We start from the raw sequence: 17,812 nt of genomic DNA on the forward strand, positions 1-17,812 counted from the left end.
CCCTCCCCACTAACATATTTTTGAGAAAGGATGTCAGTTGTCACAGCATGGTTTGCTTAACCCCCATTGGCCAAGGTGAGAGATAGGTACTACCAGTATTAGCAGCCCCCACTGAAGCCACATGGCTAGGGTGGGAGGGAAGTAATTTATCCGAAAGGGTAAGATTCCTGCAATTAACAAGAAAAGAAAAGAAGTTGGGTGGAAAGAAAGGGATTGGCTCTGAGATGACAGTCCTGGAGATGAGCCTTTCCTTCAATGTTCAGTTTGAATTTGTTTCCCTGTTTGAGATTTATGAGGGTTCCTAATCGTGCTCCCATTCCTCTCATTAATCCCTCTTATCCAGAATGTAGAACCAACTGAGAAATAAAAGAGGGGCATCAGACAGATGGTGATTAGCACATTGATTGTACTGCTTATAATGCTGCTTGGGAGAAAACAGCATGTTTATTTCTCAACAATTGAGTTCTTATTGTGAAACTTCTAAATTAAACCTGCATCTTCATGCTTCAGGCCTGCACCTAGTAAGAGCAGAACTCCTCCTTGATAAGCTTAGTACATGCACCAAAAGAAAATCTAAGAATCCTCCAAAGAACAGGAAGATCCAAGTGTAGAGGACATCTTTCCTGAGATAGTGGATAGAATTGAAACTAGAATTAGGATCTCTGGAGAATCAAAATGTCTAATGTGTTGACAAAAGAAGAAGAATCCTTGAGTCCTCACCCCCCAAAAATTGAGGTAGAGTATTTTGGCAAGGTAAGAGAAGAACAAGAACAAGGGGAGAGGGGATTCTGCAGCTGAGGCTACTGTTTGTGTAGATATTGTGACCATTTAAATCCACACCACTGATCGTTATTATTTTGTCATGTCACAGCAACTAATGTGGTGGCATGGAACACATCAACATCTGCATTTTAAAAGTGGCAATGTGGTAACATGACTTCAAATCTGTGTCTTCTAAAACATAAGAAAAATTTGGAGCCTAATGGATATCTTTGGAGCCTGATGTTCTCATGTGTTTACTTTCATTTAGGAAAATCCAATTGAAATTTAACGTTTAACACTTGTTATTTTTCATGCTGCCACTTCTGTGCAGTAGAAAAAGCTAAATTTAATGCTTGGGGTTCAAAAGTGTCATGGCAAATTTTGTTTTGCTACCACTTTGGTTTTGAGTTTAAAGTTTTTTGCATTCATGTATTTTAAAACTCATTTTTAAATCTTGTATTGACTATAAATTTGTTAAATCCTAAAACATGTGGGTACATATGTATATGTATCATATGTACAGAATTCTGTCTTGCCTTCATGGATTATGCAGGTAACTAATATATCTGAGCCATTATCCAAAGGTGAAAAATATAAACTACTTAAAAGCATCTTAGAAATGCATAACTTTATTATAGTCTCATTTCAAGATTGTAATCATTGAAATTTTTTAAAGGGTTCTGTTTTTTTACGTGAGGAATGTAAATCACCGGAGACTAAGAACAATGGTAATTGTACACGTGGATAGAGAGACGTCTAAAAGGGAATGTCTTGAAAAATTGTGAGGTGCAAGTGAAGTCATTCCTACAATTTTATGATTTTAATGTTCCCACTAGTAGGCATTAGCGCACATTTTGGCTCTCTAAACTATGGATGATTGATTCAGTTTTGCAGGGAATGTCGTTTCATTACAGCTTTAGGTCTCTCAGAGATAAAACTTCTTGTATTTGGTCCTTCATTGGTCTCACAGAGGTGACAAACAGGAAACTTTTAAATCCATTGATTTAGTCTAGTGATTCTGCTTAATATAGGGTTTACTTTTGACCACTGACACTTCTTCCACATATTTTCATATTCTTGTAGTTCAACATTTCTATCGAACAATGGTTTACAAACTTTCACGTACATCAGAATCCCTCGGTGAGTTTGTTAAAAGTATCACTTGTCCCCAGCCCAATAGCCTTTGAGGACGTCTGGGATGGAGCCTGGGAATCTGCATTTATGTGAAGTTCCCAGATGTAGGTATTAATGCTGGTTTGAGAATTACACTTAGAAAGCCGGTGCTGTAGGAAATTGGATGTGGCTCAAAAATGGATGTATTTGATGTTCTTGCTTTTGTTTTTTTTTTTTTGAGACGGAGTTTCACTCTTGTTACCCAGGCTGGAGTGCAATGGCGCAATCTCGGCTCACCACAACCTCTGCCTCCTGGGTTCAGGCAATTCTCCTGCCTCAGCCTCCTGAGTAGCTGGGATTACAGGCACGCGCCACCATGCCCAGCTAATTTTTTGTATTTTTAGTAGAGATGGGGTTTCACCATGTTGACCAGGATGGTCTCGATCTGTTGACCTCGTGATCCACCCGCCTCGGCCTCCCAAAGTGCTGGGATTACAGGCTTGAGCCACTGCTCCCGGCCCGATGTTCTTGCTTTTTAAAAGTTTATGTATTTTGTTCTAAAAATGAACCGTATCTCTAGATGGTGGCTGCTTATTGTGAAAATATGAGAGACTTGTGGAAATATGGTTTTATTAGCAAGTGAAGATGTCTGTGAGTAGTCTTGTGGTAGTTCCATAATGACAGTTCTTTAGACAGATCATTTCACTGTGATCTTTTTGACTCAAGAGCTGCTTCTCAAGAATTATTTTTTCTCAGTCAAGAGTGAAACAAACATTCCGTTGTTTAGAAAAGAAAGGGTATACTGAGAAAAATAAATAAATAAAAACAAGCCTGCCATGTCACATGTCTTAAGAAGCAAGCTTCTTGAAGCAGCTGTTGTTTCAGCTGCAGAAGTCAAATTCAGCGCTTGGTTTACAAGTGATTTCAAGGAGTTCTTCTGAGATGGGGGTTATATTTGTGTAACTTTAAGAATATACCTATGTAGAAATATTTTGCCAAGGTATACTCTTGACTTGCTATTGGGATCAAACACTGTATTTTGTTAATTTTTTTTCTCTCCAAATCCACATGGAATTGAAATAAAAAGATGCAAAAGACCATTACAATGAGAAGAAAAAAATAATGGATTTCAGCTCTAGGTAAAATCCCTACTACCTTTTCTATCAATGTCATATCTCAAGTGGGCACTATGCTTGAGCTATGTACATAATATTACATGAAAGAAAATATACTTGCAAAGCTAAAGCATTTAATTAAAATGTAAAGTTTGAAGATATCTATGGATTTAGTATAGTGAATTAGTCTACTCTTTAATAATATGTTTTACAGCCGGGCAGTGGCTCATGCCTGTAATCCCAGCACTTTGGGAGGCCAAGGTGGGCAGATCATCTGAGGTCAGGAGTTCAAGACCAGCCTTGCCAATATGGCGAAACCCTGTCTTTACTAAAAATACAAAATTAGCCGGGCATGGTGGCGTGTACCTGTAATCCCAGCTACTCAAGAGGCTGAGGCAGCAGCATCACTTGAACCTGGGAGGTGGAAGCAGCAGTGAGCCAAGATCAAGCCACTACACTCCAGCCTGGGCAAAAAGAGTGAAACTCTGCCTCAAAATAATAATATGTTTTACATTGAGACAATATTATTTTAAAGTAATCACAAATAACTTCCCAATGATGTATATGACCATGTGAACTACTCCTTCCAGAAATTTCAACCAGTGTATTTTAGCAAGAATTCAACAGATTTAAATGTATAGGGAGTCAGAAGAAATACTTTAAGATGAGGTTTGATAAGGGTGAGTCTGTGAATGAGTATGTCCTTTATCACTTGAGTGTGCCATCAGAAGTCATTTCTGCTATGTGAAAGAAAAGTTCTAAATCACTATTAGAATGATCAGGATAATGACTATTACATAACATTGACTGTAATTAAAATAAAGCACCTAGATACCTTTGACTGATCTATGCTTAGCATTCTCACCACAGAAGAGAACAACATCGTGTTATCTATCTTTCTTTTATAAATGCAACAAGACCCTGGTAGCAATATGTGCAAAGTTATAGAGTACAAGCCCTGGGCCAATCAAGTGAAATTTTGGTCAACAATTTTCTCCCAAGAATTGAACATGTCTAATGTACGTTCAAAGTGACCTTTGCTTTCCGATTTCATATATTTTCTCTCTGATACAGAAAACCTCTTAAAAATTCTTCTGTAAAAAAAACACTGACGTTAAAACAAAAGCTGTTTGATGATTCAAAAGGAAATGTTTACTTTTGTAAAATACACAAATAGCCATAGTAATCTAAAAATACAGCATTTCAACATATTAATTAATTAAAATTATAAAAGAAGTAAATTATAGTCTTTTGAAATATGTTTGACTTTTATTACCATATCACTTTAATATTTATGAGTGTCTACTTTGTACCTAGTAAAGATATCCACATTAGCAATTTAAAGTGAAAAAATATATAGGCCCAACTTTTTGGTTTAGTGGGGGAAAAAACAGATAGAGCCACAGTGTGTCATAGCTTTGATACCGTATAGACCCCGGCATGTTGAGGGTGCATTTCTCCTACTAAGAATGTCACCACTAAGAATGGTGGCATTCTTAACTTTCCTAGGGAAAGATTCAGGGGAAAAGTTCAGAGAAACTTGAAGGTAACATGCTGAATTGAATGAGAAGTCTATCGAAACTCTGCAAACAACTAACATTGGTGCTTCAACCTGAATTTTTTATTTAAAAAAAAATTTTTATTGCCTGAAATAGAATTGTCAAATCTGTAAGTCAGAGATTTCCTGAATCAGAGGTCTAAGCAGCATTGAGCACTCCTTCCACCTAACAACTGAAATTTTAAAAGTAAAAATTTCTCTCTTGGGTGAAAAAAAATAAATACCCCAGCTAATAAGCAATATACTCAATACTAACTAGAAATGTTACAAAGAAATTATACATGAGACAACATGGATGAAAGGCAAAACTTCAGGTTTCATGAAACAAGCCAGATACAAAAAGTATGTTTTTGCTATTCTATTTGTATCAAATTTTAAAACAAGCAAAATTAATGGAAGATGATGGAAGTCTCACTAGTAGTTACTTCTTAGGAAGAGGAATTGACTGGGAAGGGGAAATAGAGTCATATGAGGGTGGGGAAAATGTTGCACATTTTAATCTGGGTGCACAGATGGTATGTAGGAATGTAAAATTTCATTTTACTTTATACTTAAGATCAGAACACATTATTGATGTTATGATATACCTTAATAAAAGTAGAGTTAAAAACAAATCACTGTATGGAATTCAAAGTATTTCCATAGCACAATTCAGAGTATTTAGACATAGAGTCTTCTAAATAGAACCAAAATCAGTGTTTACTTAAAGAATTTCAGAAAACGTGTAGGTAGATGTCTAGGGATAATATTTTTTAAAGAACTGGTGCATAAAATATTATAGTCTGTCCTTATATTGGCTTTTGGATGATTTATAACAGTATATTTGAGATCCTCCTATGATCATAAATTTATGGATTTTCTGTAACTAAAAACAACATTTAGGATTCATCCTTTATAAGGTATCAGTAAAAAGAATAGCTAAAATACACAGTTTTGAGTTTGTATGGGTAGAGGAATGGTGTCGTTAATCAACAAAGTGCAGTCTTTCTTCTTCCTCCAATTCCCAAGTGCTATCATGATGGCATCACAAATTCTTTAAGAATTGCCAAAAGAAAGAATGTTCAAGTTGGAGACAGTTTTCTGTGAATGCCAGTTATAGACATGAAGAGATTTAGTACTTGGAGTTCTTCCCCATGAGTATTTCAGTTCATGGTAGTCTACAGGATTTAAGATAGTCGACAGGATTTAAGAAGAAAATAATTGATTTTAGAGACACCTTGAACTTCTCAGTTATTATCTATTTATTTGCTGATGTGAGAGTTGGCCTCGTTCCCTGGAGTCTACAGACGCTAAGAACATCTTGCCCAGTATCTTTCCCCTGATGGAATTTTACAATGGTTTTTCCCTTTAAAAGGTTTACAATTTCCTCTTGTAATGATTCTTGATGTTCTGTATATTCTGAAGACCTTCTTTTTGAACAATAAGTTTGAAAAGTAAAGTGTGACATAATAATTTTCTAAAGCCTCTGTACGAAATAATACTTTGTTGCTTATTGCTTAAATAGAGTGAAAAGGAAGTCAAATATATTTCATCATAGAGTATAGTGTACAATTATGTTTATGTATCTTTTTATTGCCATCAGAATTCTCTGTGTTTAAATATACAGAGAGGAGATGGGAAGGAGCTACTTTAACCCTTAAAAGCTATTAACTTTGATTTAATATAGTAAAAAGAAAATACTGTTTGGCATTATGCATTAGATATTTTAATAGCATGAAGTAGCCAAGCAAAAAGGATAAATGTGCCACTTAAATGAGGGAAATACTGATTATAATTAATAATATAAAATTAAATGTTTAGAATAAAAACAATACAAAATTCAGGTTAAAACTATTACATTTCCTTTTTCTGATTTTTATTTTAGATTCAAGGGGTACATGTAGGGGTTTGAGTATACTGTGCGATGCTGAAACTTGGTGTATGGATAATCCCATCACCCTGATATTGGGCATAGTAACCAAGAGCTAGTTTTAAACCCCTTGTTCCCAACCCTAGTAGTTCCCGGTTTCTATTGTTGCCATCTATTATGTCTATGAGTACTCATTGTTTAGCTTCTACTTATACATGAGAAAATGCAGTATTTGGTTTTCTGTTCCTGCATTAATTCACTTAGCATCATGACCTCCAGCTGCATACATATTACTGCAAAGAACATTATTTCATTCTTTTTATGGTTGCATACTATTCCATGGGGTATATGTACCACATTTGCTTTATCTAGTCCACCACTTATGGGCAGCTAGGTTGATTCCATGTCTTTGCTATGGTAAATAGTGCTGTGATGAACATAGGAGTGCATGAGTCTTTCTGGTTGAATTATTTGTTTTCTTTTGGGTATGTATGAATTAGTTCAGTTATTGTGGAAAGCAGTCTGGACCATTTGACCGAGAAATCCTATTACTGGATATATCACATGTCTTTATTGAATTCTTCATCATTAAAGAAACAAATAATGGTTACTGTCTAATATTTAAGCCCTATAAGGATAGCATATGTTTTGAAGAAATTATGTTTTCTCCAGAATCTGGTTGAGAACTGTCAAATATTTGTAGGTGTATATATGTGTATATTTATTTTTTATTGTCTCACATGACTTAAGCTTATATGCCTTTTTTTTTTTTTTTTTTTTTTTTTTGAGATGGAGTTTTCCTGCTGTTACCCAGACTGGAGTGCAGTGGCATGATCTCGGCTCACTTCAACCTCCGCCTTCTGGGTTCAAGCAATTCTCCTGCCTCAGCCTCCCAAGTAGCTGGGACTACAGGTGCGCACCACCACGCCCAGCTAATTTTTTTTTTTTTTTTTTTTTGTATTTTTAGTAGAGACGGGGTTTCACCTTGCTGACCAGGATGGTCTCGATCTCTTGACCTCGTGATCCACCCGCCTCAGCCTCCCAAATTGCTGAGATTATAGGCGTGAGCCACTGCACCCAGCCCTTATATGCCTTTTTATATGTTAGTTCGCACGTGACTTTTTTAGCAAAAAAATTTAAATTTATTTAAATTATTCATGCCTTTCAAGTATTTTAAGACATTATATTAACTTTTTAAATGGTATGCTAAACACTTTTTGCAAGCTTGCTGTAATATGTACATTCTTCTGTGCATAAAACTTGAAAATTGAGAGACATCTAGATACAATGCCTTGCCTGAATTATAAAAAATTTATTTATTAAGAATTTCTTTGAAGAACCACTTTAGATGAAGGTAGAGTATCTGTGATAGTGAAAATGCTCTCAGTCTGCTCTAAGCAAATAGGGAGCTGCTAGCCACATGCAGCTATTGAACAATTGAAATGTAGCTAGTACAAATAAGAAACTAAATTTTTCTAAACTAAATTTTATTTTACTTAATTTTTATTCATATAAATTTAAATAGCCATGTGTGGCTAGTCATTATAATTTTTAATAGTGAAGCTTTAGATTCAGAAAGCATCAAGTAGTGGACAATTGTGAAGGCCAAAATACCTACCTGATAACACCACTGAGAAGACTAAATGAGATAACACTGTAAATACGCATAGACAGTGCCGGGCAGGCACTAGAAGTTGTTTATAAGCAACTTGTCTCCCTTTCCTTCCCATAGCTCAATATATACCATTACTTCTGCTCTTAGGGATGTGACGACTCTTTGTACTACTTTTTATAGGCTTTTTTCCATTCCCTTGTTATGTTCTTTTAGAACTCTCTCTCTCCTTGCTGTCACTCTCTTTCTTTGTTTCACTGAATATTCCATCCACCGTACTGTATTTTCTTACTTTCATTTCTATTTTTCAACTCTTTCATTTTCTCTGTCTGTTCAAGATGGGAGAGGCTACTCAGCAATTGCTTCTCTTTCCCAGAATGCTCTAACTTGAGTGTAAGTATGACTTGGGAATGAAATTGCTCGATTAGAATTTGGCACTGAATGGAGAGAATAAATTTGCCTTGAAAACTTGTAAATTTAACCTGGGTCTGCAAAAACCCTTCAAAATAAGAATCAAATTTAAAGTGACATTATGTTGATAATGTTCTTTGTGTTAGTCTGCTAAGACTTCCATAACAAAATACCATCAGTTGGGTAGCTTAAACAAAAATAATTTGTGTTCCTTTTCTAAACACTACACAATCTAAAATCAGGGTTCTGGCACCGTTGTTTTCTGATAAAGGTTCTCTTCCTGGCTTTTAGACAGTTGTCTTCTTGCTTTATCCTCAAATGGCTCTTCCTCTGTATGCCGGAGAGAAGAGAGAGAGAGACATTTCTCTCTTTCTCTTTTTATAAGGCACTGATCCTGTTGGATCAGGTTTCCATACCTATGATCTAATTTAACCTTAATTATTTCCCTAAAGCCTTATCTCCAAATATGTCACTCTTGGGATTAGGGTTTTGACATATGAATGTCAGGAAAACACAATTCGGTAGCACCCCCTAAGTGCAGATACGTATCCTGTCTTGAAGAGTGTCTTTAACAATAACCTGTTACCATGCTTTGCCTGGTACTCTCCTGCTCATCTTTCTGGAGATAAAAATTCTCAATGCATACAGCCACCTCTAAATAACTCTTTGCTACTCTTTGTGCAATGTGCCATCCCAGGCCTTGCAGTCCTGCCTGCAAGGGGAAATGGAGTTTGTGTGTTCCCCTACCTCCCAGTCCACTCCAAAGAGCCAACAAGGCGTCCTCCCAAAACCGCCCACCTTCTCCAAACTAAGCTCCTCAAAGACTATGGTGGTTTTCAGTGCTTCCTAACCACTCTCAGTCTCTCCCCACCAAAAAAATGTTAAACTGAATCTAAAACGTATATAGAAGGAAAATAGATACAGATTGGAAATAGAACAAGATGGGGAGGCATTATTCCAAGTACTGATTTGTTGTTCTATTTCTCAATTTTGGTGGGGGATTTTTAAATGTTTGTTTTATTATTTTTAATCCAAAAATATATTTATATACATTTTATTTTCGTGTGTTCTATTTCACAATGAAATTTTTTAAAAACCTCATATAAGTCTGAGGCTCACATCTCTACAGAATCAGCAGGTAAAACCAGAATGTTTTTATAATTATATGTATAGAATGTGTACTAATAGTTATTCACTTTTTTAACAATAAAATACATTTTGACATAAGATGTAATACACGTTTAATGCAGAAAATTTGGAAATTGCAGAAAATAGGCAGAAATAAAGAAAGTTTCCTATGACCCTCACTGTCAATTTCAGCCACTGTGAATGTTGTTACACACTTTCTGGTCTTATCTATGCTCATATATGTGTGCTTGTGCATTTGTTTGTAAGTTTTTACAGACTTACTGTTCTATTATTTAATAAGTTTGTGTTATGCTTTTTTATTTGCTAATACAAGTGTATTATTTAGTGTTAGGAATTTTGCAAAACCATCAGATTTTTATTATGAAAAGGCACAGTTAAAAATTATATACTTGTTCAAGTAATTCTTTCAGAAACTAGCAATATTTTAGAAAATAAAATGAGAATTCAGCTAAGAGGGATTATATTGACAGGAAAATATAGAGTGTGTAGGGAAGATATATATTTTCAGTAATCCTCAAAACAGGGGAAGGAAATACACATCTCATACACTGATGTCAGTCTGAATCACAGTTCTTTGTTCCACATCTGCTACTCAATTTATTGGTGATTAAAATGTAGTACAGATGGTTGTCCTTTAGCAGTTCCCTCACAGAGACAGTTCTCAACAGTTTGCATAAGTGACACATTTATTTCAAAAATTACTTAGAAAGAAAATATAATATTGAACTTAATAGTATGGACCAAACACTTTTTACCCTCTTCTTTCAATATATCATGAAAATGAAACTTATCTTTGAAGTCAGGAAATATCCTGATTAGTGTTTCAAGAAAGAGTAAGAAAAATCTCTCACAATTTTGAGAAATCCTTCTTTTAAGGCCCTATCTTTTCTTTCCAGCAGAAGAGAATTATAGGCCTTGGGCTGGATCCAGTTCCCAACAAGTGATTTTATAAAAATCCACCAATGCTAGTAATGCTGAAACTTTTCTAAATGCTGTTTTCAGTAGGTAAAATATATTCCTGTTACTACCTAACTAGAGAGAATAGTAGGATGATATTTGCATTACCATGGCAACTTGCATCTCTAGAGTGAGATGACATTTTTGCCTGTTTATTTCTACTTTTCATTTAGGAATAACATTTTTTATTCCATTTTAACATGAAAAATAATTGGTTGGGTATATATAAAGAGAGAAACTGAAAGTTATTTAACATCTGCTATATGTCAGACACTGAGTTAAGTTGTTTATATCCACCACTGCATTCAGTCCTCCAAGGACTCTGGAAAGGAGGATTCACTTTAGAGAGGAGACAGAGAAATTTCAGTACTTTTCTGTGCTTAAGGTCAAAAGGTTACAAAGCAATAGAGCCAGGATCTGTTCAGAGCTTGGTGCTGCTGGTTCCCAGGCCGGTGCTTTTTCACTGCTTCACACTTCCTCCAACAGGTTTTATTTCCTCTCTGGGTGCCTAGTCTAACCTTCCCTTAAAACTGACAACCACCTTGTGCAATACCAGTAAGTACATTGCAATATGTAGTTTTTAAGTGCTGTAGTTCTTAATGTTTAATTCTAATTTCCATATATAGAAAATTACATCTAAATCAGGATTGACTGATTACGTTTTTACTCTTCAGTTAAAATAGTTATTCAAATGTTTTAATTGCCTACCATGTGCTTCAGAAGATGATACCAATTAAGTAGTTAGGATTTAGCTGTACATATGATGGAGATTTAGTTATGGTACCATAAAAGAATTATATATATATACAATTCAAATTTACAGATATAGAATATTAAATATGAATTGCAAATATTGGATTATGAAGATAAGCAAGTATTTGTTGAACATAAGGAGATATCTGCATAGATTCTATGTGGGATATGTTACTCAGAAAAAGCAACATAACAAACATGAATTATATTTATAATCCATTGAAACAAAATTAAGATGACCAGTTCTTCAATCCTAAATATTCTGTTTTTTAAAAAGTAGCTTTTATTTCCTTTATATTTTGCTATTGTGATTTTTCTCTCAAAAGACTCTGAAATGAATGTAAAGAGAAATTTCCTTTGTGACAGACTTTATGAGACATTTAAATTGTAATGTCATAACAATATATTGTTAATCTAACGGCCTTGGTGGCAATTGCAAGAATTAAAAAGTAAAAATTATGTTCATTGATACATTTATGAAGCATCAAGTGAAAGGAAGTATTTTAATATTATTAAAATGGTGACATTATGGCTTAAGCACCAGATCTATTTCTTTTTCCCTCTTGAATCCAGCAAGAAAAGGTCTCAGAAACAGTTATTGTTGGAGCAGTTTGAGGGATCTTGGCACTTGAAGGAAAGACAATTCTAGTATTGTAATAAGGGCAAAGGTGGCTGGGAAGCTATTATGGACTAGTGGGCTATGTGAGCAAAATACATGGAATGCTTACCCAAAGTTTAGAAATGATGAGAGAGAGAAGTGAGCAGGGTACAATGAAGAGTCTTTGTTGGACATGAAACCTAATTTGTTCATAGGTAATTAAAAGAAATCAGGGGAAGGAAACAAATTGAAGGTGTAATGTTAAGTTGGAAAAGTTATGTAAGCTCAAGGGAGGGAGGGAGAAATGCCTGGGTGAATATGTTTGATTTTGTAAACAAAGGCGAGCCAGTTGCAGTGGCTCACGCCAGTAATTCCAGCACTTTGGGAGGCCAAGGCAGGCGGATCACTTGATGCCCAGAGTCAAGATCAGCCTGGTCTTCACAGTGAAACCCTGTCTCTACTAGAAATACAAAAATTAGCTGGGCGGGTGATGGGCACCTGTAGTCCCAGCTACTAGGGAGGCTGAGGCAGGATAATCACTTGAATCCAGGAGGCAGAGGGTGCAGTGAGCTAAGATCACACCATTACACTCCAGCCTGAACGACAAGAGTAAAACTTTGTCTCAAAAAAAAAAGCAAAAAGCAAAGGATGGGTAGTTTCTTCAAAAGCCAGTGCCTCAGCTCTCATTCTGCAGTCCTATAGTATCCACCCTTGATTTTGAATTGATATGATACCCGATTCTTGCATAAAACCATTTCATTTTTGATTAGTAAATTATTTTGAAAGGTTGATATGAATATGTATAATATCCAGAGCATAAAACTACTGAAATGTTATGAGTCTCATACATAATTACCTTTAAATGAAACTATAGCCCTGAAAGTCATTTCACAGTCACATTCTTTTAGACTTTAGTAATACTATGTGTGTAGCTTTTATATGGTCATATTATATGAAAACTCATATGTAATAGAATAAATGTAACAGTGTTCGTGAAACTCCAAGGATGGCTCTATATTCACATACCTATTATATGTTTCTAAATCAGTTGAGGCACACTTTTCAGCTAGAAGAATATACATTCTCATATGCCTTAGTTCTGGTAATGAGTAAATGTGCTCTTACCATATACTTTTCTTTCCTATGCCCTTGGAACTCTTAAGGTGCTATGGTTTTTACATTCTTATTCTAAACTCATTGTTGGAATAGCCTCCCATGCTAAACCAAAGTGGAGTAAGTAATTCTATCACTCTTTTTTGCAAAAATATGTCAAAGAGAACTGAAACCATGGTAAGTGCATTTATTGCTGGGAGGCATTTAATGAGAAGTTCGTCCTGACATAAATACTTGCCCTTTAATTACATTTTTTGCATGCTAACAACTCCTTCAACCAGGTCACCTTGAAGCTACAGGAATTCTGTTTTTATCCCTCATGGCACTGCTGAGAACGTAGCTCCATGTTTTTATTCCTATACTTCTCAATGCTCTTATGACTAAGAAGACACTACTCCACCTTCACCCCCAGGCCCCAGCATTTTTGGTTTATTTTAAGTTCATCTGGATTATTAAAGGGTGAAAGATTTATCCTTGTACTGCAGATACAAGATCATGATGCATTATTTTTCTGGACCTATTTTCTAAGAACTCTTCTTTCAACTGTTAGTTTCTAGGATAGGATGAATCTGATTTTAATGTGAAATGCAGGTAGCTTTTATTTCATGCCTTTGCATAGCTTAAGAGACATTATTAACACCTAATTGAAATTTGCATAGACACATGAAATATTCTGCCTTCTGAGACCTTATGAAAATCTGCCTATTAATAACTACATCAGATGGGAGTTGTAGATTTTTGTCATTTCAGCATTTTTCTTCTATCAAGTAGTTAGCGTCTGTCCACATAACTGAGTAATGTAGAAGAGCCATAACCATTTGTCTTTTCTGGGCTAAGGACATTTGATTTCATATATAAGAACAAAAAAGGCTCATGTGACTATTTTGGAAAGGTTATAGCAGTAGGAAAATCAAGCACTATTAAGCTGCATGCTTCTTTTAATATGTTCTCATTAAACATAGTGAACAAATAATTAGTATACAGTTCTTTCTCATATGACTGCCCCTTGCAACCATCCCTTAGTTATACCTACCAAGTGCTACAAAGAAATCTATAAAATGGATGATAATCAGTGAAATATTTGAAAAGATAAAAATTATCCTCATCTCAGCTACTTATTGTGAACCTTCTTTTTTGTTTAGTTATACTTACTGAACTGATGCTGTTAGAACACTTTAATGTTATATCATTTTCAAATTTGATAGACAATATTTATACTTTGACTTGCCTCATTAGTGATAAATAGTGTATATAATGTTGAACTATGGTATTCTGAAACTTCTACTTAATACATGAGCATTTTCCAACTTTTTCCTTAAGGTTCTCCAATCAGGTTTCTACAAATCAATTTATTCACAAATAACAAACAAAAGAAGTCCAAGTACTATATTTTCCCACATACTAAACAATGGTGAGTGATATTGATGTTTACTTCAAGCAATATATCTCAAACTTTTTAATGTGCATTATCAAAATCATATGATATATTTGTTAAAATGACAAATTTATGTCCCACCACAGATTTTATAAATCATATTAGAGAGAGCCAAGAATCAGCTTTTTTCTAGCTCCTCAGATGGCTCAAATATACATTAAATGTGAAAAGTCTTTATTAAAGTTTTATTTTATTTTCTTAAAAAACTTTTAAGTTCAGGGGTACAAGTGCAGGTTGGTAACATAGGTAAATGTGTGTCACTGGTGTTTGTTATACAGATTATTTCATCACAAGGTATTGAGCCTAGTACCCATTAGTTCTTTTTCCTGATGCTCTCCTTCCTCCACCTTCCACACTCCTAAAGGCCTCAGTGTGTGTTGTTCCCTTCTGCATGTCCATGTGTTCGTAAAACTTTTCAATTATTTTAAAGATTTTATAAAAATGATTTTTAAGTCACTTATATTTCTGTCCTGCAGTATTTGCATGTTTTAAAATATGAGGTTAACGAGCAATAAAATAAATGATCATTTTGGTTTATAACACAAATAATAAAATAAATATCCACAAATCTATAGACTAATAAATATTTAAATAAATATGTGAATGAAAAAGACAAAATCTTTCTTGGAGAAAATTTTCAAACAAAAAATGTAGAAGAATGGGATAAATTTAAAAAATTACCATTAAAATATCCCAGTAATAACTGTGGCAGGCAAGATTTGCAACAAATATTAAAATTGGTGGAAAAAACTTTAAGAAGAAACAAAATATTTACATTGCCTATATTTTTAAAAATATTTATTAATTATGTGATGCTTCTAGCATATTTTTACAAATTCTTGGAGACTGCTTTCTTCTATAGGTGACACTTACATGCCTACAACTGGATTATTGGCTGGATTTAGTGGCTCATTTCTAACAGAGTATGGAAAAGTAAAATTAAGCAAAAAGCTGACAGATGCCACCTTACTAAGTGACCAAGGTTAACAGCAGCAGTAATTATCTTATTGATAGGATGTACCTCTTGATGTGATGCAGTGAGAAAGGCCCTCTGTGGGGTTCTTTACAAAATTCATAACCCCAATCTAATCACAAGAAAAAAATAAGACAAACTCAAATTGATAGTCTATAAAATACCTGGCTAGAACTCTTTAAAAGTATCCAAGTCATGAAAACCAGGGAAACACTAAAAATTGTCTAGATCAGAGGAGAGGAAGGAAACTTGATGAAGAAATACAATGTTATCTTCCAAACTGGATCCTGAACGGAAAAGACATTAGTGGAAAAACTACTGAAATCTGAATAAAGCCTGTAGTTTACTTCATATAATACCAATGTTAATTGATTCGTTTTTATTATTTGTAGGTAAAATGCTACCATTAGAGTGAGAATTCTTGGTACTATCTTTTTAACTTTTATAAACCTCAAATTAATTCAAACTGAAACAGGATTGTTATTTTCATTGCGGTAAAAAATACATAACATTAAATTTGTCACCTAATCTTTTGAATGTGGAGCTCGGTTATATAAATATATCCACTTTTTTGTACAGCAGGTCTCTAAATTTCTCATCATGCAAATCTGAAAATCTATCCCCATAAATTCTAATTTCCCCTCCCTCTCCCCTAATCATTGACAATCACTTTCTACTTTTCTGTTTGTTATAAGTTTCACTACTTTAGATACTTCAATGTATAGAATATTTGTCCTTTTGTGATTGGCTTATTTTTTTCAGCATAATTGTCCTTGAGGATCATCCATCTTGTCGCATGTGACAGGTTTTTCTTTTTGAAGGCTGTATAATATCCCATTGCATGTATATGCCACATTTTCTTTATCCATTCATCTGTCAGTAGACATTTGGGTTTCTTATACCTCTTGGCAATGTGAATAATGCTTCAGTTAACAAGGTGTGCAGATGTTTCTTTAAGATCATGCTTCGAATGATTTTAGATGTATAGCTGCAAGTGGGATTGCTGATTCATATGGTAATTATCTGTTTTAATATTTTTAAGGAACTCTCATACTATTTTCCATAGTGACTGCACCATTTTACATTCCTAATAAAAGTATACAAGGGTTTCAGTTTCTCCACATTCTAAGACTTGTTATTTTCTTTTCTTTGTTAAAATAGTAGCAATCCTAATGGGTATGAGATAATATGTCACTGTGTCATGTTGTTTTGTTTTGTTTTTGATGGTGTCTCACACTGTCACCAGGCTGGAGTGCAGTGGCTCAATCTTGGCTCACTGCAACCTTCGCCTCTTGGGTTCAAGTGATTTTCTTGCCTCAGCCTCCTGAGTAGCTGGGACTATGGACACACCCCACCCCACCTGGCTAATTTTCATATTTTAGTAGAGATGCAGTTTCACCATGTTAGCCGGGATGGTCTCGATCTCTTGACCTCACAATCTGCCAGCCTTGGCCTCCCAGACTGCTGGAATTACAGGCCTGAGCTGTGATGCCTGCAGTCACCATGGTTTTGATTTGCATTTTCCTAAGGATTAGGGGTGTCAAGCATCTTTTCAAGTGCTTGTTGGCTGTTGGAATGTCTTCCTTGAAGGTCCTTGAATGATGTTGACAGGTCCTCTGCCAATTTTTTAATCAGGTTGTTTATTTTTTTATTGTTGAGTTTAGAAGTTCTTTATATATTTTGGATAGTAACCCCTTATATGTCATGTGTTTTCCAATATTTCTTCCCTTTCTTATATTGCCTTTTCACGTTGTTGATTACCTATTTTGATGCTCAGAAAGATTTAAGTTTGATGGTCTCATTTGTCTATTTTCGTGTTTGTTGTCTTTGCTTCAATGTCACATTCAAGAAATCATTGCCAAAAACAATGTCTAAAGGTTTTCTCTTTTTTTTAATTCTAGTTTTATAGTTTTAGATATTTGGTTTATATCTGTTAACCAGTGTATTAATTTTTGTATATAGTATAAGGTAAGTGTCCGACTTAATTCTTTTGTAAATGGATATCCAATTTTCCCATCACCATTTGCTCTAGAGACTTTCCTGTATGTAGTATTGGCATCCTTGTGAAAAATCATTCCACCATATTATCAAGGATTTACTTACAAGCTTTCTATTCTGTTCCAGTGGTCTGTATATCTGTATTTATGCCAGTACCACATTGTAAGGATTCCTGGTGCTTTGTAGTATATTTTGAAATCAGGAGATGTGAGGGAACCAATGTTGTTCTTTCTTTTCAAGATGGATGTAGCTATTTAGTGTCCTTTGAGATTCCATCTAAATTTTAGGATGATTTTCTATTTCTGAAAGAAAATCATTGGGATCTTGATAGGAATTGCATTGAATCTGTGGATTGCTAGGGATAGTATGACATCCAACTAAGCTTGTTTTGATATATAAGTTTAAGGTTTAGTTTT

At 34.7% G+C, this 17,812-nt stretch overlaps 1 protein-coding gene across 14 annotated transcripts in view; it reads left to right on the forward strand.

Moving 5' to 3' along the window:
• The window catches only part of MARCHF1 (membrane associated ring-CH-type finger 1), a 933,735-nt gene that overhangs the window by 666,477 nt on the left and 249,446 nt on the right, over nucleotides 1-17,812 (forward strand). The window contains exons 1-2 of one of the 14 annotated variants that reach the window (XM_008992513.6): nucleotides 11,037-11,081; nucleotides 14,311-14,401. The exons of 12 other annotated variants lie outside the window; for them this stretch is intronic. In XM_008992513.6, the coding sequence (XP_008990761.3) occupies nucleotides 14,399-14,401 (3 nt within the window). In that variant the 5' untranslated portion in view covers nucleotides 11,037-11,081; nucleotides 14,311-14,398. Of the gene's footprint in view, nucleotides 1-11,036; nucleotides 11,082-14,310; nucleotides 14,402-17,812 lie in introns of those variants that run through there. One more of the 14 variants, XM_035292740.3, reaches the window with a different exon arrangement.

This window comes from Callithrix jacchus, chromosome 3 (genome assembly GCF_049354715.1).
Source record: "Callithrix jacchus isolate 240 chromosome 3, calJac240_pri, whole genome shotgun sequence".
NCBI classification, from domain to species: domain Eukaryota; kingdom Metazoa; phylum Chordata; class Mammalia; order Primates; family Cebidae; genus Callithrix; species Callithrix jacchus.